This window comes from Halictus rubicundus, chromosome 6 (assembly GCF_050948215.1).
Source record: "Halictus rubicundus isolate RS-2024b chromosome 6, iyHalRubi1_principal, whole genome shotgun sequence".
Lineage (NCBI taxonomy): Eukaryota > Metazoa > Arthropoda > Insecta > Hymenoptera > Halictidae > Halictus > Halictus rubicundus.
This window is the reverse complement of record NC_135154.1, coordinates 6,454,721-6,476,859: the sequence shown is the minus strand read 5'-3', so window position 1 is coordinate 6,476,859 and position 22,139 is coordinate 6,454,721. Positions and strand designations below refer to the sequence as shown.

Sequence of the window (22,139 nt, the reverse complement as noted above, 5' to 3'; positions counted from 1 at the left end):
TACGAAACGACACGATACGGACGAGCCATTTAAAATGTAGAATATATCGCTCTCGTGTATCGTTCATTGCTCGTTCCATCGAATTCTTTTTTCGAGCAATAGGTATATTCTGTTCTCGTTTCGAATAAAGGGTGGGTACAATAGTTATTTGCGTTTCAACGATTCCGAGCGATCCTAATGCATTGTTTTCGCTCGAGAATCGTGCATAGTTTTCGGTACTCTAGTTTCGTATTTTGTATCTACCGTCGTCGAGAAAATATTTACTTTTTTGTTTATAACATCTATCCGATGTTTCACGTTGGTTCGTTTACCGTGCTTCCTCGTGTATATACATAGGCTTCTTTTCCTGTGTAAACTCGAAACTTTTGAGCTTTCGAAAATACCTACGATGTATGGTTGACATCTTGAAGCTGAATTATTATTTCTTGTATGCATGAACGATAAACAAAATTCGATAATACACGTTCGAATAAATTTCCTTGTTCAAATCGATAAATTCTGGAAAATCTTGCAGTCGATGCCATCTGTCTGTAGATTGCGGTACTCGGTAAAAATAACGGAGCGGCAACTGAAATACACTCGGATGATTTACTATAAACAATGTACTTCCATCATTATTTGCATTTTTTTTTTACAATGTATGTGAAAAAACATTTATTTTTTTATCTCTTTTTTTAATCATTCTCTCTTTACTTCTAGAAAACAAATATATGAGTGACAAACTTACAAATAAAAAGAGAGGAAAAAAGACACGTTTTTCCTTTAAACTTAGCGTTATCATTAAATACTGTAGTGATCATCAACGGCACAGTAACATTTCGTTTATTTCAATGTAGTGACAGGCTAAAAATAATATTTGGAGACAGTATTCATAGCTACTGTTTGTATCATTCCGTTACATTAATAATATATTACATCGTTCAACATACGAAAGCAGCATTAATTAACGTTTAAAAGGGAGAACTATGAATACGTCTTAAATGCAGTAAAGCAAACGGAAATATCGTAATATTGTAGGTACATGTATCTCTCTTCATCATTGATTAATCCGGAAAACCTCATCGAATCGTAAACAATGGATTTACGAAATAGAAAATATCAATTTTACTTTTGCTTAACACGAACTGGGAAACTAAAATGTGTCTACATATATAAATGTGAAATCGTGAATATCGGTCTTGTCAGTAATTTTATAGAAAATGGCTGTTACAAACAGTCCATTGAACGTTTACGATAGTATCCATCTTTAAAGAAAATTGAAAACATAGTTATTTCATTTCATCAAAACTTCCATCGATCTACATATTAGGTCATATTATTATATGGTCAAATATAAAGAATCAATTTTGCTTCGCAGCATCGAAATTGAAATGTGTTATTCCATTTTAAATTGAAAACTTATCGGGGTAACATGTAAAAATTTGTTAGAATCTGCATCCTATTTATGAGATTGATATTGCGTCTTTTCTTTTTTGTAATGACAGTTATGCAATTAGTGTTCCTAAAGCAAAATGCAAATATTTTTGTAACTTTAAGCTTGTAAATGTAATACTATTCATAATGCCTTCGAATTTGTACACACTAATGGATTAAGAAAGGTTGCTATGTTTTGTTCGATACAGTAGATAGAGTTAGCCAATATTCTCCGAATTAACAAATTTGTTAGATAGTTTGCATGAACCTGCATATCAACGTGAATCGAAGGAAATGTTTCATTGTACAAAAAGGAATCTGATATGATCGACTTGATAAAATATAATAGATGCTCAATTGATTCTTTTGCGTGGTGGCGTTCCACAAACTAATTGCTAGAAAATGTAAGGTACCAAACCGAATTAGTACCCACTGAGATTCCAAAACATTGAATAAATAAGAAGAGTAATCACGTTACTCCGTCATACTAAAAATAGTATTTAAACAGCCTAAGACGAATTAGTCTTAGACACTGTTCGACTGGTTTGATTTATTGTAAGTATTATAAAGCTAGATATAGATACAGTATCTGATATACAAATGCATCAACCACTTTCTAACAATTATCTTTCTTGTACACTGTAGTGAAGTTCTCTTCGTTTTTGTTTTACTTCAAAAAGATTAGCTATATACCTAATATTGTGTTAAATGCTATATTTACAAGATCAGAAGACGACTACTTTATTTTCTTTAATTATGTACAGAAGTGTACCTGTTGGTTGCAGTCGAGAGTAAATCAACAAATTTATTAAAATATGTAAAACTATTTGAATACCGCGAATTGTATTATTAAGGCAAACGTGATTAGAACTGCAATGAATCGATACACAAGAGATAGTTTGTACTTTAATTGTCATTTTACTATACCTTTACTTTCTATTTTAATACCTCTTCGTCGATTTACTCTCTCTCTCTCGATAGTCCCTTTTTAAATTACATGCTTTTCATTTCGGCCTCTTTAAGAAAAAGAAGATTATTTAAATATACATATATTAGTCAATTTTCAAACGTGGTTCATGCATCTGCAGACAATTTCGTGCAACATGAAAGCATGGATTTACAAATAACAGCTTCCCGGAGAAACGTTTCAAGCGAATAACCAAATTCGTTTCTCGTATTGACATTTATGAAAATGTATAGGTGGACCATATATGCAAGCAGTTCCCATAATACTTTCATCACGGAACATATTTCTGTGTAGACAATTTTGATTTTTTACCTATCTAGACACAAATATTGTGCAAATATATGTGATGTTACAACTTAATTCAGACCAATTTGTTGTGAAATGTATCTATTCATTATAAAGTATTGAAATAATTCTTCTGTTATTATTTCACTGCGTATAGCTTGATTATAACGAATGTTGTGTAATGTATCAATAAATGTACACACCCATTATTCAACTGTTTATTAGAAAAGAATCCAATTAAATACTGTTTCAATGGTTTGACAGAATCCACTTAAAAGTGTTTTAAAATCATCTACTCCAATTTGATATAAGGCCCGATTTTTCGGGGTTCAGTTTGTATTTGCTATTAGCAGTCATTGTTATCCTCTCCATATCATTTAATTGTTTCCAACCATTGTTACCATTGCAATCTCTCATTACTGTTCTTACGCAACTGTTTCTTGAAAGAAAAAAAATTGAAAAAAAAACCTAGGTGTTAAAATTGGATTTTTCTGAGGAACAATTTCCTCCCCCAAAACCAAATTTCACTTCCCCAAAACCAAATAAATCTTCTGTTTTAAAATGTATACTATTATTTTTCGAGTCGTGATGCAATACCATCGTCTTTAACTTTCTCTCTTTTTTTTTTAATGCGTCTATACATAGATATATGTACATATTAGTAGATTAATAAAGCATGTAACGAACGATGTACGATGACCGTCATTGAACGTAAATTTCGCGTTACTTGAATCTACTTGCCTTACCTGTAAATCCATGTTTATTTCTATGCAATGATGGAACTTATTCAGCATATTAACTACATACTAGCTTTGTTATAATAATTTTTTCATTCCTAATTTCAACCTTTCCTGAGCTGGATTCACTTTGATTTTTAATTGCTGAATAAGATCGTAGATTTTTAAGGAAGGCCCAACTTTGAAACCCGTCAGGTCTATTATTTGGTCCTTAGTGAGCGTCAACAATGTTTTCCCATCTATTTTACGTTTACTAAAATTATCGCAGTATGTTGCACAATCGTTAACACGAAGGAATTGTGCAACATCAAACACATTCCATTCAGATGGCACTAAATCACCAGACTCAGAACTTTTCTGGACACCATCTGCTAGCCTTGGGATGTATTTACTAGAGGCAGACGTCACCTAGGAAACAATTCATGTTACTAATATATTCCTTTTTCATTTAAATGCCTAAGAATTTCGGATATGCTCGTAAACAATATTCTAGCGTATTCTATTGTATTCTGAAAGTAATATCTATCATTTTTTGTAATAATGTGAAACGGTAAACCTTAGGGGAAAAACAAAAGAAATAAAATTCGTATTCGATAAAAATTCACAGATACCCAAGAACGCTAATTAAATAAAAGGTAAATGTATCGCAGCTTTCGTTATAGTATGTTAACGCTATAAAATAAAAAGACTGAAGTATATGTTACTCACATTGATATAGGATGTCGCAGTTCTTTCTTTCGGCGGCGGAGGACTTTGTGTCTCGCTTTGAGTATCATTTAGCGCTTGTCCTTGTCCCGTGGTAGGACTAGGTAGTGTTTGATCAGGGCCAGCAGGCTCTTCTGCCGGCTCTGGTTCCCTGTTTCTTTGTTCTGGTAAGCTTTCCACGTCGCGTTCTCTTTCAATCTTTACCCCTTGAGCTGGCTCTAACTCTCGTTCGCGTTCGCGAGCCATGCTAATACGTTCGCTGTGCCGAGGTAGAATGTTTTTCGCGCAGGATACTTTGCTGCTTTTCTTCAACTTTCTCTTAGCTTTACGTTTAAGGCCTCTTGGTGATTTTACTAACAATTCGAAGAGCAATGTGAAGAAAACAACCGAATCGACAAGTGACAGATCATCGTTTAGAGTTTAGATACAGTGTTTTCTTGATAAATGTCCAAAACATTTTTTTTTATGGGACTTTTACTAACATATTCGTGGCATTTTTCTCATGAAAATAATACCAAATACGATATAATTCCGATGATATTTACTGGTGTAATGAACGATGCCTCTCGCGCTTCGCGACCCCTCCCGGAGTATACCCCATTATTAAGGCTAGATCTTTTGAATATGTATCGAGAAAACACGGTATATGTATTGTATATGTGAAAACGTTTCTGTTTCTATTTACCAGTAGGACTAGTGTTTTTATTGAGTACACGGGGCCCTTCTAGTTTATGATCGACCAGATCGCACCATCCGACTGGATAAATGTCAGGACTCTGGCAATCTAACCACTGATCATATTCGTCTTCCCAACCATCAAAATGTACTTTTAATAACCTTCCGATCACTCTAGTGATAGTAGCAACACAAACTAATCTAGGATCCATCAAATCAGCAGCTTCGAGCCTCATTCCCTCGATAAAACCGTGTTGAGGTATTTCCTGGAATGTAATCGGTTGTTTAAAGCGAAATGTTGTTTTGAATTCTATTTATAAGTCTGTAATCTGCAGAATTACCCTATTAAATAGTTGCACGGGAGCAGGTATAGTATTCGTCTCTGTTAAATATGTCTCCCATGCGAATGTAGAAGGATCGTAACCCTTTGGTGGTGTAAGCGGTAAACCGTGTTGAGAACAAAATCCGATTGGAAAAATACAAGGTGAACATGAATTATAACAGAACCAATCAGCACCACTCGCATCCTCGTCGTAACTATCTATACGGATCATTATGTAGTCTTCCTTCAAGACTTGCATAACCGTAGCCGCGCATATGGCAGAAAGATTAAGCGGATCGATGGCCTCTATTTTCATTCCTTCCCTAAATGTGTAACAGAGGTGGAAATGATGGTTCTTTGGCACATAAAAAAGATTTTCTGTGGAATCTTCTTCGCATAATTTTGATTTCGAGACACGCTCCAAATACTCGGGATACGCGTCCAACGTCTGCCCTACCCTCTTGGCCCAGCCAACAGGGTGTATCAGGGGAGAGTCCTCGTGGCACCAGAAACCGTTATCCTCGGGCGGCGAATCATAGTATCTTACGTGTAAACGTTTCCCAACAATCTTCTGTATCGTTGCTACTTTTACCTGTGAGATTCTATTTTTATCTACTACTTCCAAGTGAAGTCCACATCTGAACCGGGACCTCATACTATCGTTAACTTTATTATAAAAATTAGTTGGCAGTGTTCTTGCACCAGTTAATCGTCTCATTAGAAAATCTTTCCAGTCTTTGTATTTGTTAGCAATCGCTGTTAAAAATTATTACAATTAATGTAGATACAATTAGTCCTTCGAACAAATATCCTTCTGAACCCTGTAATGGCACACAACAACATTTTCTCTATTCTGATTTTTGCAACTGTATCGTAAATTAATTGCGAATATGAAATCTTTTCGACCAACTACAACAGTGTGCCTTTGCAGAGATAGTCCGTTGATCGAGTTTACGTTACACTTACTATTAGGTGGAATCAATGGCTTTCCAATTGTTGCACACCAACCTACTGGATGTATATCGTTCGAGCACAATGATACCCAGAAGTCTTTGTCAGCGTTAAGTCCGAAACCTTCGTACCTTAATAAAGCTCTGTATCCGGATATACGCAGTACCGTCGCGACCCAGAAAGAATCAGGAAAAGCTTCGCACACCTCGTCGCAATCTGTATTCTCAACTTCAACTTTCATACCGACTGTTATATTATCCCATATTTCCGATATAGGTGCCTAAAACAGAAAAGATCGATATTTTTTAGGAAAATTGATCACAATGACCATTGATCAATCAATTGATCATTGATCAATTGATCATTCTATCATTGTTTCGGATTGACAACTGACATGTTTAAAGCAAGATACTGGAGCAGCACAAAAACCAGATTCCGCAAGTTGCGTAGTCCAATCGTAAGATCCAGCCATTTCGGCAGTTCTTTTCCTTCTTACAGGTAAATCTTCTGGCATCACTGGTTCAGATATAACTTTCTCTTTTTCTAGTTCAATGTGTTCCTTCCCGTCCTCTTCTTCTTTAACTACAGTCTAAAAATTCAAATCATTACAATGCTTGTTCGTAATATTCTCTTAGACAGAACTTACTTGTTTCACTATTTTTGATTCGTTCGGTGACATAGGATTTACCGATGTAGGTGCTTCTATAGAATGAGATGGACTGTACGTAGAATCCGCAGTGGGAGCAGTATGTTCTGAAGACCTTGCACATGCTCTACTGCAAAATCTACGCTCTTTCGTGTAAAATGCATGTTTTACACCAATTGCGCCACACTTTTCGCAAACAGCTGTAATCAATCGTTTTAATGTTAAAAATAATTTCTTTTCAAAATGTACAATTATATATCGCAACTTACCTATACCATCCTTACGGATAGGTATAAAATTTAAGTCTGTGTGCGGTTGATAAGCAATTGGTGTTTTTAAAACGAGTCCAGGGTGTTTTATAGGTTTTATTTTTCTGTTACGATTGTCTTGAGTAGTTTGCGTAGCTGCATTATTTACAACCTGCTCCCTATCTTCGTCACCCATGTAATCTTCTAAGGTTAAATAGTCTGTCATTTCTTGCCTTTCAGACTGAGAATCATATTCCTAAATAACATAGAAATAACATTACAATTATACATTGATTACGATAAACAAATCGTTTAAGAAAAATGAATCAACAAATAAAATGACTTACTTGTTGCATTTCTTGAGCATCAACAGCTTCCATGGCTTCGTCTGGTTCTGAACATTCGTTCGAAAACTGTGGTGGTAGATATCGTACCATAGTAGGCGCAATTTGATGATTCCTAATATCCTCATATGGATTCGAGCCATGGGAGAAAAATGGACTTTCGGCTTGACGGGGATCCAACATGAGTTCGTGAGTGGGTTCTCCGTGTACCATCATATCGCCCATCCATACCATCCCTAGTTCCGGTAATCCAGGGATAGAGGCATACACTGAATTCATACAAATATCCATTCCTATATTCACATAACGATTATAGTGTTACTTTAAGCCAGGCTATGTGCGTTAAAAATTTGTTGCTTCGAACGGTGCAACGGGGAAATTAAACGAAAAATCTGTATGGCACCGAACAAAATAACTTTATATGTAGAAATGAAACGGCTTTGATAAGATTAAAACACACGTTGAACGAAAGTACCCCTCGTACAGGAAGCAAAATTTCCATTTAAAATATGTACGTAACTCGGGGCGTAAGACACACGAGACTTTTCAAAAATCGACGTTATTGTATTCGAATGCCATTCTGTATCGTCTAATATCTCAAAGAAACTTAGTAGAATTTGTTTCTCGAAGTGACGCCGAAGCTTTGTAAATCAACATTTATTCAACCTTTTCCACTGGGATACATTTTTCAAGACGCAATGCTTCTCTTTGCAGATACACCATATCCTGTGTAAAGTGTGCAATTCCAAGATCATAAATTACGATGCAATTTAACGCGCGAAGATTTATCACATAGCGTAGGAAAACAAGTACGAACCATTAGAAGCTTGCACGTCCATGACAAAGCAGAGCCTGGAAACTCCTGTGTATTCAAGTGGTGTGCAAATTGCTACGCCATCTGATATGAATTCTCACTATTAAATGGAATTGGTGGCGCGTACAAAATTTCCATCTTATTGGTTTTCAAAGTGAAATACCAACAACGATTGTTTAAACACAACATACGAAAATTCGTAGTTGTTAAACGAAAATTTCAACTTTGGAAATACACTGAGATTCAGTTAGATTTAAACAATCTGTAAACAATCCAACACACTCCGATCTATTGTTGAATATAAAGGGCCAAAAATCCACTGCCAACAATCATTGTCCAACTCACTCTTGCGTCCTGAGAAACAATTCGAAAATCAGCATTTCCATCTATAACACGATATTTAGAGACGTAGATGGCAGTGTTGGACAAACTTTGCCCGTTCTCTCATTGTCATCAATGCAATGAAAATGACTGTGTATCAAGCTTAAACGCATTAAAATTCTTTCAAAGTTTACAGTATGGCTTTTTACTTTTTATACGAATTATTTATTTATTAGAATAATGCGATACAGAAATTGTGATGATTTGAAACTTCAGTATATTCGAGTGAGGGAGTAAGTCTTGATCTGGCGACACTGGTCTATTGTTCTATCTTGTCGGCGCCATTGAAAATTCCCTAGTACATGGGCGCACTCTACGTGAAAAAAAAAAGATTAATCTAGCAAAGTCATATTAGGATTCAGCAAGATTAAACAAAATCCATCAGAGCCCTGTAAAAGTCGTTTCCAAACTCCCGAAGACAAAACTCCTAGAACTCCTTTCAGCTGCATCGGCTTTGGCAGCTCGAGAGGGACAAACGCCTATTGGCTGTGCACTTTTATTTATACTAACCTTAGGACCTAGGTCGTGCGCATACGATGAGATTTACTAACGGCAGCCTAAGGTATTACCAGACAAACCTTAAGTTTCTGTCATAAATAAAATGCAATTATTTATATTTGTTGACTCTCGTTGCATTCTAATGTTACTTCAACAGTCTTTCAATTAGTTGCCATTCATCGTTCATGACAGAAGGTCGCTGTAATCGATCTCCAATTTCTGTGTCGGTAAAACAGTGAACTTTAGGTCACGAAAGACCATGAGGTGTCAGGTCTATTCTTATGTTTTGTTTATGATACGACATTTTTATAAGTTTCAAGACTAGGGATGCGATCTGTATTATCAACGTTTACTTCAAATTTAATACTTGTTGGTATTAATATCTTCGTACATATATTTTGAGTTCACGGTTGATTACTTCTTCATCATAGGAAACAACCGATTAGCATTGACTTTAGCTTTTAATTTTATTCTTTTCAATAGCGTACAGTTGGGGTCAGTTTTACCTGGTGTATCCAAGAGAGATAAAATTGATCCAAGTACCAACCGATGTAATTTGTTTGTTACTTATTAAACGTATGCTTCGATTCTATAGGGCAACAGAAAAGTCTACAATAAAAACATACACACACATTCATACATACACGAAAGAAAAACTAAAAACAAAATCCTTTTGTGTATATGTATATGACCTTGAAATGAAATCATGGCGAGGTGTAGTCGGCGGCATACACGTGGGATGAAGTCATTGACCTTAAGAATACTTTCCACTTTCTACTTAATACGATCACGTTGGCCGACCTCGTTCACGCTCATTCCTACGCATCCCTTGTTCTTGTCTATGATCGTAGATGCATTATAAATAATAATAATAGCCTCTGTCTCTGTGGTTGATATTTCCATTTGATGTAAAATACAGGACAAATGTATATTCACATACGAGTACAATAAACGATATAGAAAGCATATACATATGTATCTCTCCATTTATTTCTAGTGTCACTCTGTACGGAGTACTGTTATCTCCCACTACTGATTTTTCTATGATACCTTATCAGGCAAGCGTGTGAAAAAGGAAGCGCCCGATTTGTTATAAATATCAGCACGCGGACCTGCGAATGAGCATAGCAGCCTGTTAGAAGGAAAGAGTATAAGTAGGTGTCCTTCGTTCCTTTTGCCATTTTGGTTTCGGTACGATCACGAGTCATTTCTGAGGTTGCCGCTGGCATAGCTTAAAACAAGTCGCGTTGAGATTGGTCAAGGTACGACATCGTTCTAGAGTTGATTGCTACCTCGGCCCTTACCCCACCGGTCTTCGCTCCCCGCTCTACAGATTTCTAGTTGGTCCATGCCCCCACCATTACCGTTCAACCTCTTCTATCTTCGAACCCTCGTTGATCTCACCGCGTCCCCAACATTGTGTGTGTTTGGAACCACGTAAATCGTGTTGACCCACGTGTCTTCGCAGGACCGTCTTTTTCGACCGTAGAGCCTCGCGCTTTATAAATTCCCACTAAACGTCACTATCGCTTCTTCTTCATTTTTAAATATAATGTTATTTAGGTTGTACAGTACATCGATTTGTGCCATATTATATTCCCACATTTATACGTCGATCCAAAAAGAAATTAACTTTTCAAAATAATCATTTTTATTTCATCCAAATATACATTACGATAATAATTGTTACATTTCATGTTATAGACAACTGACAACAAGCTACGAGTGTTACGCAGTTATACGCGCAATTGCAATTTCAAATACGAATCTTATCTACGTCTATGCGAATGACATTGAACGTTGTGTAATGCGTTACATAATACCCTATAATGGTTGTTGCTAGAAATGTTTACCATCGACACATACATTTTTAAAAAAGAACACCTTTCACGTTTGTCTTGAGTAACGTAGCAACGGTTCGGTCAGATGGAGCATAAAGGTTTAAGGGCAGCAGACAGTTTCTATTTTCTATTATCTGTCTCTGCGTACACGTGTCGACGAAGGGCTGATATCTTGATATGTACCTTCGATTACCGAAAAATAGTGACCGAATAAAATGTAAGCGCTTATTTGAAGCTGCTTGTCCAGCCTTTCAAAGCTTCACCAATAGCGTTGTATATTTTTCTCGAAGAAGCTCCCAACGGATTGAACACGTAAATGTCACTCCTTGTCTAATGATGATGTAACTCATTTGGAGAAAACATTTCAGTTCGAGCTTGCACCTCAACTAGAGATCATCACAAAATATGTATACTCACACGTTATCCGCTTGCTATATAATAATTTTTGGGCTTTTCTCTTTGACATTCCGCACCAAATCTTGCCTTACATACTTGCCGAGTAAATCGTATGAGAATTTTTAGTAAGTATGTAAGGCAAGATTTGGTGCGGAATGTCAAAGAGAAAAGCCCAAAAATTAAAAAAGTTTTGCTAGGCTTTAATATTATCTGATAAAAGTACATAGCAGCCGGTGTGGTTGCCACTGCCTCTGTGTCCATGTCGAATGTCTGTATGCGCGTGTGAGAGACGAGGAGCACAGCTCAGGAATACATATTAACACACATACAGAACATTGAACGACGAACGACACACCGTGGCTGTCGTTGTGCTGGCGCACGCGGCGTCCAATGCCCTGCTCGGAGGCAGTCGTCGTGGTTTCTACCCGGCACACGTGCACCGCTCGCACTGGGTCATTGCTCTTCTCCGTTCGAAACCAATATCGTTGCGGCGCACGACACTTGTCCCAGGCATGACCACGACGACGCCGAATGAAATTTGGCCGTTTCTGACTAGCTTGCATTTAAAAGGAAGAAACCAACATTTTGTCCGCCTCTTTCTCCAACTACAATAAATGTATCACCGACGCAACCGCAGCATGTTCTTTTATTCATATCGTAGATCATGTTTATTTATCTTGAAAAGTTAACGCTGAAGAACGACAATAACAATGGAAGAAAAGGTAAAAAGTCTCATTGATTCATTATTATTCGTTTATATGTACATCATCGAATGATCGAGAGTAATTAATATTCAAATATATATTTAAAAATAAAAATCATGAAATGAGTATGGTGCTACAGAGTAAGTCTAGCGGAGCCCTAAAGTTCGACCACGCGCGAAGACATCGATCTGAAAATAAATTGTTCTTTCGATATGAATATTCCGAGCAGTGATAACGAATCTCTGATTAACGAAGCTTATCGGAACGTATCGTGCCGTGTCGTGGCGTTACGTACGCGTGTATAGTGTATAGTACTATAGTGATATTGTATAGCATGCGCTCCGCTCGGGTCCCTATAGACCGGAGATATGTTCGTCTTTGTCTGTCGGCGTTCTCCGTCACACTCTCGACGCGAATTGCGGAGTTGGCCGAAACCACGACGACTGCCTCCACGTGCTGCGAAAAGCACTTAGTCGCCCTAAATTGTAGGTCGGCCGTCGTAGGCGCTGTGGTGGGGGTAGTGTGCGTAGAGGGGCGAGGGTCGAGCGCGGCACTTCGGCCATGATCGATGATTTCCGTCGGCGTTCGGCACGGCCAGGCGGTAAACATTGCACAGTACGATTGGCCGTGTCCTGAGGCGGGTCCTTTGGTTTTCAAGTTTGAGTTTTTTGTCGACGTTCAACTGTGAGAAGTGACAAACGTACGCGACATGCGTTAACGGAGAGTTGTGCGTTCGTTTCGTCAATTTTTGTTTTTCCGTTATCCCGCCGATTTGTGATCGCCCACAGAACAATGAGAAGAAACGTGCCGTGTATCGACTACGCGAGGGTGTAACGAGAACGGTACAGGTGGGTGAATTTGAGATTTCTTCGTCTCGGATTCGTCTTCGTTCCATTTCCAATCGTAATTTTCCCGAAGCTTGGATAAAAACTGCGCGTTTGCGAACAACATTCGAGAGAGAAGTTCTACTTGATTTGCTAGTGTCCTGTCAAAATTTTTGTTACCTCTGTCAAAGTGTCAACGATATCCGACACAACTCTGGCCAACCGATAAAAACGAAACGTGGTTTCATTCGTCTCGAAACTGATCGGTTTCTCTTGGCGTAGACAGATTGTTGACGCGCGACACTCAATTGTTAAAAAATGAATTGCTGTTTGCGAAAAATGGCAGGGTTTTTTCTAAACACGTTGCCCACGGGTAGTCGACTGGTCGACATTTCTCATATCATTAATCATATTCTCAAAAGAAATGATTAGATTACAATTGGAATGGTTACTGAGAAATTGACTAGGATAACGTGCAGGTAATGCGTTCGAAAAATAAATTAGGAACGGCAGCAAATTGCTATAATTCGTTTCGACGGTGGTCGTCTTGGCCGCGAACTACGGTCGCGTTCGAAACGTCGTTTTCGCAATCGATTGCATTTTTACGTTCTTAAAGTATCGCGTAGCAAGGAAAAAGCGTGAAAAGAAGGAGAACTTGTATGTGCGAGGAAGAAAGATCGCGATAGATTCTCTTAGAAGAGACGATACGTATCGTAGTCCGTGATGTAACTCAACGTCCTTACTGCGCTGCGAGTTGCACGAGGTCGGTGATCGCTATAAAAAAATGCGGCGAGTGCACGTGGAGGCAGTGGCAGGCGGTTTCTACCATCGCGTCGCGGCATTGCACCACCGCCGACCACGACGACCGCCTCACGGACTCGCGGAGTGAGACACGCGCGTGCAGGTTTAACCCAGCCTTAACCTATTCTGAACCGGTGACGACCTCGTAGGAACGTGTGATCAACATCAGGCTTCTTCATTAAGCCTTCTCTCTTTTTTCGAATAAACCTTCCAGATGGTCCAAATTTTCTCCACCTGCTTCCCTTATTTGAAAATATTTGCGCAATTTATTAAAAATTAAAGAAATACACACACACGTATATATTTGCTCCAAACAAGCTGAAACTACCAATTACATTCACTGCTTCGAATTAACACAATTGAAATGTATCTTGTGTCACACGTAGAATTAATTTCCTATCATTCTAGAAAGACGTCAGATATAGGATTCCTTCTTTATGCTTATAAATTTCTAGACCGTACGAGAGCACAGTATTTTTAGTTGGACAATCAACGTTTCTCGTTACTGTCCGTTTATGCGCTACACGTAGCGAAATAGTTTATTATTATCGCAGCGAGTTGAACTTGTGGCGTAACAGGAAATTCGAATTTCATCGCTGAAAAGGGAATAGTTGATTTCTTCTGTTCTTTCCTGTTGGTTATCTTCGATAGATTCTATCGGAGGGAATGAACTTTTATTTTCCTATTCCCCTTAGGCAGACAAAAAAGATGAAAAGGGTCGAGAGCATAGCAGGTTCGTGAGTCGATAATACACGGTTTATCATAGGCCCAGTAGAATCGGGGGATCAGGGATCGGGGACGATGAGAAGTTGCAGGATGCGTGTGCGTGTGCGTGCGTGCGCGTGCGTGCACGCACGGGGCGTCGCACGATTCGTGGGCGTTTTTTTGATCCTCAAAGGGCGAATGGTGGGGAATTGAGTAGGCCGTGTTACCCTAACGTTTCGGATCGGCGCGTATCAACGCGTTTACATACAGTTGCGTTTACACCTAAGACCAAGTTCCTAGCGCCTTCGCCTTATCTACCTCATGTCGACCTACCTCGTCGAGTCTTCCGATTAGTTTATCAATGCATTGTTATTGTTATTGCACAGGTAAAACGATGTCCGAAGCCTATGTTTAAATTTAAATATTTTTAAAACATTTTTATCTTTAAAACATTAGCATTACAGTATGTTTTATACAGTAAGAAACAAAATTATCCGGAAAATTTGTATCGGTACGGGACTGTGCGACTTAAAATTTCCTTCGCCGTTTACATCGATACCAAACATACCGATAATTGTTTCCCGCTAATTTTTCGAAATAGCGGCCATGAATCATATGAAATAGAAATGAAATCGATTCGTATAGAATTCTAATTTGTAGATTTTCGTTTCAGATTTATAACTTGATACCGAGAAGAATGGTTGGTTATTGTCAAGTAGAGCCGCTTTCAAAACCAAAAACGATGTCAATTGTGAGCGAAGCGAGGAATTTGGAGCCGGTAGTAAATCCAGTGAAGAGTCTGGTTTGTAGTCCGGACTTGACCGTGTACGCGTCTCCGACCTGCGGGGCCGAGACTCTGTCGGCAAATGCCGAGGAAAAGCCGTACCAGTGTCTCCTCTGTCAGAAAAGCTTCGAACAGAAAAACCTGTATCAGAGCCACCTACGCTCGCACGGTAAGGAAGGCGAGGACCCTTACCGATGTAACATTTGCGGGAAAACGTTCGCGGTGCCCGCGCGGCTAACGAGACATTATCGGACGCATACGGGCGAGAAACCGTATCAGTGCGAGTATTGCAGTAAATCGTTTTCGGTGAAGGAGAACCTGACCGTGCATCGTCGTATCCACACGGAGGAACGACCGTACAAGTGCGACGTGTGCGGGCGCGCGTTCGAACACAGTGGCAAGTTGCACCGGCACATGCGAATTCATACCGGTGAACGACCGCACAAGTGCACGGTGTGCTCAAAAACGTTCATCCAGAGCGGACAGTTGGTGATTCACATGCGCACCCACACCGGGGAAAAACCGTACGTCTGTAATGCTTGCGGCAAGGGGTTCACGTGCTCGAAACAGTTGAAAGTTCATACGCGCACGCATACCGGGGAAAAACCGTACACCTGCGACATCTGTGGCAAATCCTTTGGTTACAACCACGTATTAAAGCTGCACCAGGTAATTTCTTTACGCCCTGGTAAAAGCAGAGAGGACATGAGAGTGCTCACGCTCGGGGTTTTAGTGTCCCCACTTTTCTGCATCATCTTTTTAGCTTGGAACAGAACCTGCATCAACTTTTTAGCCTGGAACAGAACCTGCATCAACTTTTTAGCCTGGACCAGAATCTGCATCATCTTTTTAGTCTGTATTAGAACTTGCATCATCTTTTAGGCTGGATCAGAGCCTACATAGAAGACCCTCTTTTAACATAGAAGTAGCATCCACTTTGGCATTATTTGGAATCCGCTGCTAATGATGCAGGTTCTGGTCCAGGCTAAAAATTAGAATATGGAGCAGCGCTCTATATCGGGGACACTAAAATCCCGGGCGTGAGCTCTCTCATTTCCTCTCTGGTAAAAGTTTGTTTTTTAAACTTTCGATACGGTTGCGCGAAGATAATTTTGGTATTACAGAAATTCGTAACGTTATTCTTTGAACCTTCTAGGTTGCTCACTATGGCGAGAAGGTCTACAAATGTACGCTTTGTCACGAGACCTTCGGCTCGAAAAAGACGATGGAAATGCACATAAAGACGCACTCGGACTCGTCTGTTACTGGTTCTCCTCGGGACTCACCGATCGAGCCAGAGGTCGAGATCTCGCAGGGGTACAGCGTAGGCACTGCTAGCGACAAGGAGAACCAAAAGACTGATGAGCCAAGCAACGACAACGCCGGTGCAGCGGCTACTGCCGCTACCGCTGCCGCCGTCGCCGCCGCCGCTGCTTATAACGCACCGCGGGATTTCACCTACTACATGTATTCCAGAGAGCAATATTCGCAACCCCTCGTGGCGCCAAACGAAGAGAAACCCTTCCAGGCGACGCCCGTGGTCCCAATCGAGCAGTGTCATACGTTCATATACCAAGAAGTCTCGCCGACTTACAATAGCTTTGGTATTCCGAGCAACGATTTCGCCAGCGACTGTTCTTCCCTGCTGAATCTGCCCGGAAACGACGCTCGCAGACGGGTCGAAGCTGCGCTCGAAGCGGTCGAAGAGGAGAGACAGAGGGAGTACGGGATCAGAGTCGAACGGGAACCAATGTTGACACCGCCGAGCAGTAATCCCGTCAGTCCAGTACCATCGCCGGACCCTCTCGACCTAGCGATTCCTGTGCGAGAAACGTTAATTCTTCCGCCGAGGAAGAGGTGTAAAATGATCCTAGAATCGATGGAGAGCGAGAGGATCGGGTTCATCGCATCCCAGAGACAGAACTCTGTTATTCAATTCGCCAAGGCGTCATAGTGGAAGATCTAAAACTTGTTTGTGGTGAATTGGTGATAAGTTCGGTAAGACGAAACTCCCCTTGACTGTGTAGCCGAGGACTCGCCAACTTCCCATTGCACCTCGCTCAGACTCTACTCTCGTTATCGTTGTCCATAGCTTCCCGAGCTGCCGAACCATGGGCAATCATTGCTCTGGACATCCAGGTGCTGGACACAGCTCTGCTTGCTCTCTCAAAGAGAGTCGAGCGAGCGGGTTCGGTAGCTAGGACAAGAAGAAATAAGATATTCTCGCAAATTATGGACGAGGTTATTGTTTTGTGCTGCAGCTCGAATCTTTTCACGAGCCTTCCAACAACAACGTCGATCAGGGAAAGTCTACCAAACGAAGACTGAACTGAAGGAAAAGTCAAAAAATGTTTCAGGTTTCAACCCTGTAAAGGCAAAGGTAGAGGAAAAGGCAAAAAAAAATTAGTAGAGTTTGCTTACCTTTACAGAGTTGAAACAAATTTTAATTCTCCGGGAAACAATGCGCAAAAAACTCGTTCGATTGGTTCCCATTGGTAATTTGTCGATTGAAATTTGTTTCCTGAGGTGAATGATTGTATTAAATATTTCCTCTGCAAGTCTTAAACGTACCAATAGTAGAACAACGTACGATACTTTCCAGAAACAATAGTCCGCAGTTTGAGCAGTTCGTAGAATACAGAAGCATGCAAGTAAAACAGCATTTGCATCCTCCTGTACGAGCGAAACCGATTCGAATGTTTTGAAAATACACGTGAATCAGAGTGAACGTCGCTGCACACCTTGAGCCCGCCAGCCTATTTCATAGTAAAAGCCGCTCGAGAAGTAGCAACGATTGTTAAACCATTGGCAATTTCTTAGCGGTGCGAAGCAGTAATTCAATTGCAAAATTCTTCGATTCTTTGGAAAGTAACCGGGAAACGATTTCTCAGCGTCTCGAGGACGAACAACTTTAAGCTAAGCAAAAATCTAGGGACAAACAAATTCCAGGCTTGCATAATCTTTACCGCGAAACATTCGAATTCTCTTGGACTTTTGTCGCGGAAGAAAGACAAGGAAAAAGTTTTAAATTGCTTTGCTTTGCTTTGTTTCGTTCGATATATAGCTGGCGTGCTCTGCGTCCTTTTTTTCTCATATTTCACGTAACGTGTACGTGTTCTCGGATATGTGTGTGAATGCGTGTACATATTTATATGTATATACGTATATATGCATGTTAAGTTGCTACAGACGTGCATAAAAGTAATGAACAACGTGAAGGCCTTGGAACGAACATAGTCGAGACTGGTTCTCATTTTAAGAAATGCGAGAAATCTTTTTCTTTTTTTCCTCTGGTCTTGTAAAAAGCTACTTGTACTTTATCATAAAGTATATGGAGTACGGGATTCGTTTTATAAACATTATTAAAATATTTAAGAAATAGCTCAAAGCAAAGTGACTGCTCCCATAATTGAACATTGTCTTTTGTTCATCTTTGATATCTCGCGCAGGAGATTTTTAAAACGTTGATATGGCCATAGGTGTCGATTAGTTCGAAGGCTACATGACTCTTATCGAAAACAACAAATTGTTTTCAAATGTTGAATTTGAACGTAGTACGTGTTTTGTGTATCGTGAAATTTTCCGTAATTTTGATCGTAATTGATATTCGTGTAACAAATATTCCAACTTCTTGCCAAAACTAAAAAGACTGATACCAGTCTGACAAACATTTTTGTTCGAGCGTGACAAGCTTCCCATAAGACGTAGTTTATTGTTATGGTATATAAGCTCTGTAATAGATCAAAGTGATATTAAAACACGTAATTGCTCAATTTCGTCGTTGTTAGACACGTATTGTTTTCGGTAGCTACTCTTTGATCGGTTCAGAATGATATCCGTACTATTTAGAAGTAAACGTACTATTCGTTAGTTTGTTACAACCGATCCGATTCAATCCAATCATGTTTCCAAATTATTTCTCTCTTTGGAACTCTAGTTTTGTTCATTTCGAATATCTAACATGACGAAATTTGAATTTATTTACGTTATCGACGTTGACTGTTGATATACGGACGAACACTTGGCAATCACGTTAAGGCCTCTTTTCGAACAATAATGCAGTTTGTTAAATTTGAAAGAAGATACTTCGCAAGAGAAGCCTTAACATCGATTGTAAGAAAGCTCTAGCAAACGATTAAACATTATAATCTGTTAGCTTCATGAAACTTTCGGTACCTATAGAAAGAATAAAAAACGACCGCAGCAGTAACACACTAGTTTGAAGTACAAACGCATTGGAAAGGTAAAAAGAATTGAAAAATATGTATTGTAAGGCATGATTCGATGTTGAATGTTACAAAGAAAGTCCTCCAATTTCTAGAGCAGTTGTGTACATAGTTCGATGTTCTTTGGTTGAGACGCAAGCTCAAACTTCGAACCAAATGACTTTCTCGAGAGCAATTGTGTCATCAGCAAAGTATTTTAAATGCAAGAAGCTTCAAAGCTGGACCAACGTCATTACTTACAGTACATATACAATATTATTGCGGATTCTGGATAGTGTTCGTTACTCTAGTAGATGCAGTTCTAATGGAAGAAAGAAAGGAAAAGAAATGGATCTTGCTGGGATAAATAACTGAATATGTATACAGTTTCCACTGTGAAAGTGAAATCAGCGGGGAAGAAAGTACCAAACAAATTGATATCTCTGTGATAAGAACTCCATAATGCCAGAGTATTGAGGGGAGCTATGCCCACTGCCAGTACAAGCGTGCTAAGCGTGTCAGAGCACGCGTGCAAATTTAATATTAAATATTATATCGTATTGTCACGATGAATAATTCGTAGCCATTTGTGCCCGCACTTGGCTTCACACCAATATGACAGAAAGAATGTTTTATAAATTGAGAACTAACCTTCAAAGTGGTACATTCAGCAAAGTGCATATGATCGAAATTGATAAACGCGTTTCAAATAGACGCAAATTCTTTGAAACCATAGTATTACTTTGATTTTTACATTCAAGTTATACGTCTGTCGGGTTACATCTTTCGACATAATACATACATACATGTACGTGTATTCTACGCAGAGGCGTGTACAGAATATTTGTACATTTGGGCATTTAATGTCGTTTCTGTGAAAACTGATACTATCCTAGGAGACTGTAAAATCGTTCAATATTATAATTTACACGCTTCTGTCCTATCTTGGTATCTCATCGATGCTGTCTATCCACCGAATTCGCAAACTGTTTCGGTCGATGCACTTTGCGATCGAATCATCTGCTTATTTTTGATCTGCAGTTTATAGAACAGCTTGCATATACATTGAGCAATGTTTATATTTTAATATGTAATGTAATATTTATACGCATAGGTGCGCATGTATATTATGTTTTCTTTTGTTTCTTTTTATGAATGCAGACTTCGACACGTGGCCTATTCTCCTATTCATCGAGTCGAACTGATTAAAAATATGTTCGAAGCGGTTTTTTCATTTGTCACCCGGGAATCGGATTCCCGTTGATCCCGTGGATCGTGCGTGACTTAAAATTTATGTGCAATCTTAATATAAGCGTGTCTCCGAATGCTTGCCTACAAACGCTTTCGAAACGAAACAAAAAGTCGAGTTTTCAATTAGAAATTTGAACGATCGTTGTCGGCGAATTTCGAAGGTCAGCTTAGAGTTTTAGCTTTTTCTGTTCGCGTAGATCGGACCATCGAGAGCATACGTAGGCCACGTTGCGTTGCAGCTTGTCAAAATAGAAGGAATGCGAATTGTTAAGTATTACAACAATGACGAGAAATAGATTGAAATGCGTTGAGAGGTGTCTAGTGTAATATTCTAGTTATTATCTGTTATTACTTATTATTTTTAAGACACACAACACAAGCACATACACACAAATGCATGCCGGATGGGGTGATTTTTGTCCCATCGTCGTGGGCGTGTGGAACTGATTACACACGAAAGAAAAATGCGTTTTTGTAGACATTTGACGCAACAAAAGGAGAATGCAATCTTATAAAAGTGCGACAAGGACCACGAAAATATTTCTTTGTGCCTCTTTTTGCGATTGTACGTTCGGTTTCGATACAGCTCTAGAAACCTTACGAAAATACCAAGAATAATACGAAAAGAGAAATTTTATCGTCCTATGTTTTTCTACGTCGATCATAATAATTACAAGTTGATTTTCTTGTTCGCATTATTCGCAGGAATTTCTGTAAATTGGACGCATTACTATGTAGACACCAATAGGCACTAACGATTGTATTTCTTCGTTTTATTCCGCCAAAGTGCGCGTGAATCATTTTGATAGTCAGCTTCCGACAGGAAATATATTTATTTATTTAATATATATCTATGTCTATATATTATATGCAGATGTATTTTTGCCGAAGTCCGAAACAAACTGTCGTGTATTCGCTGCATTAAAATATATTCTATCGTAAATAATGTTTCCGAATCTTTCGCCTTACTTTTAGTTTAATAGAAAGTTTATTCCGAAAGAATTTCCATATTTTCTGATTCTTGGATGTTCAAATATTCCCACCGGAAAATTTCAAATGGAACCGAAGCGCAAATGGCGGGAAGGTGGTTGTCAGGCTGTGCAACCTAGCGCCATAGACGGTACTAGCGCAACCTGGCAGAGCCCTCTGGTTATCATCGCTACGAACTACATTAGTCCACTAGGTAACTAGAAACAGTAGAAGAGATCATCGGATATAAAATCAGAGAGGACATGAAAGTGCTCACGCTCGGGGTTTTAGTGTCCCCACTTTTCTGCATCATCTTTTTAGCCTGGAACAGAACCTGCATAAACTTTTTAGCCTGGACCAGAACCTGCATCATCTTTTTAGCCTGTATTAGAACTTGCATCATTTTTTAGGCTGGATCAGGGCCTACATAGAAAACCCTCTTTTAACATAGAAGTAGCATCCACTCTGGCATTATTTGGAATCCGCTGCTAATGATGCAGGTTCTGGTCCAGGCTAAAAATTAGACTAGGGGGCAGTATTATACCGGCTGTGAGCACTCTCATTTCCTCTCTGATAAAATGACCGGTTAAAGGTCGGTTTCCACTTCGTCTGTTTCACAACGAGCGCCAATCCACGGGAGTCGTTGCGCACCGAAGAGAAACTTTACGAACAA

General features: G+C 39.3%; 2 protein-coding genes across 4 annotated transcripts; one reads left to right on the top strand and one right to left on the bottom strand.

The window, feature by feature from the left end:
* Positions 1 to 587: 587 nt before the first annotated feature.
* On the bottom strand, positions 588 to 8,401 carry LOC143355130 (polycomb protein Sfmbt). 3 transcript variants are annotated; one of them, XM_076789669.1, is made up of 10 exons: positions 7,960 to 8,401; positions 7,297 to 7,562; positions 6,971 to 7,205; positions 6,702 to 6,901; positions 6,450 to 6,644; positions 6,071 to 6,335; positions 5,124 to 5,860; positions 4,793 to 5,048; positions 4,111 to 4,460; positions 588 to 3,810 (listed from the first exon to the last, which is right to left on the bottom strand). In XM_076789669.1, the coding sequence occupies exons 1-10, from the start codon at positions 7,976 to 7,978 to the stop codon at positions 3,481 to 3,483; spliced, it is 2,853 nt and encodes a 950-aa protein (XP_076645784.1). In that variant the 5' UTR covers positions 7,979 to 8,401; the 3' UTR covers positions 588 to 3,480. The 3 variants fall into 3 exon arrangements, with proteins under 3 accessions (XP_076645784.1, XP_076645781.1, XP_076645782.1); XM_076789666.1 differs by having other exon boundaries at positions 7,297 to 7,586; positions 8,111 to 8,401; XM_076789667.1 differs by having other exon boundaries at positions 8,111 to 8,401.
* Positions 8,402 to 12,372: 3,971 nt separating this feature from the next.
* Kr-h1 (kruppel homolog 1) lies at positions 12,373 to 21,453 on the top strand. Its single transcript, XM_076789665.1, has 3 exons — positions 12,373 to 12,775; positions 14,931 to 15,710; positions 16,198 to 21,453. Exons 2-3 carry the CDS (start codon positions 14,955 to 14,957, stop codon positions 16,993 to 16,995), a joined length of 1,554 nt encoding a protein of 517 aa, XP_076645780.1. The 5' UTR covers positions 12,373 to 12,775; positions 14,931 to 14,954; the 3' UTR covers positions 16,996 to 21,453.
* Positions 21,454 to 22,139: the final 686 nt, after the last annotated feature.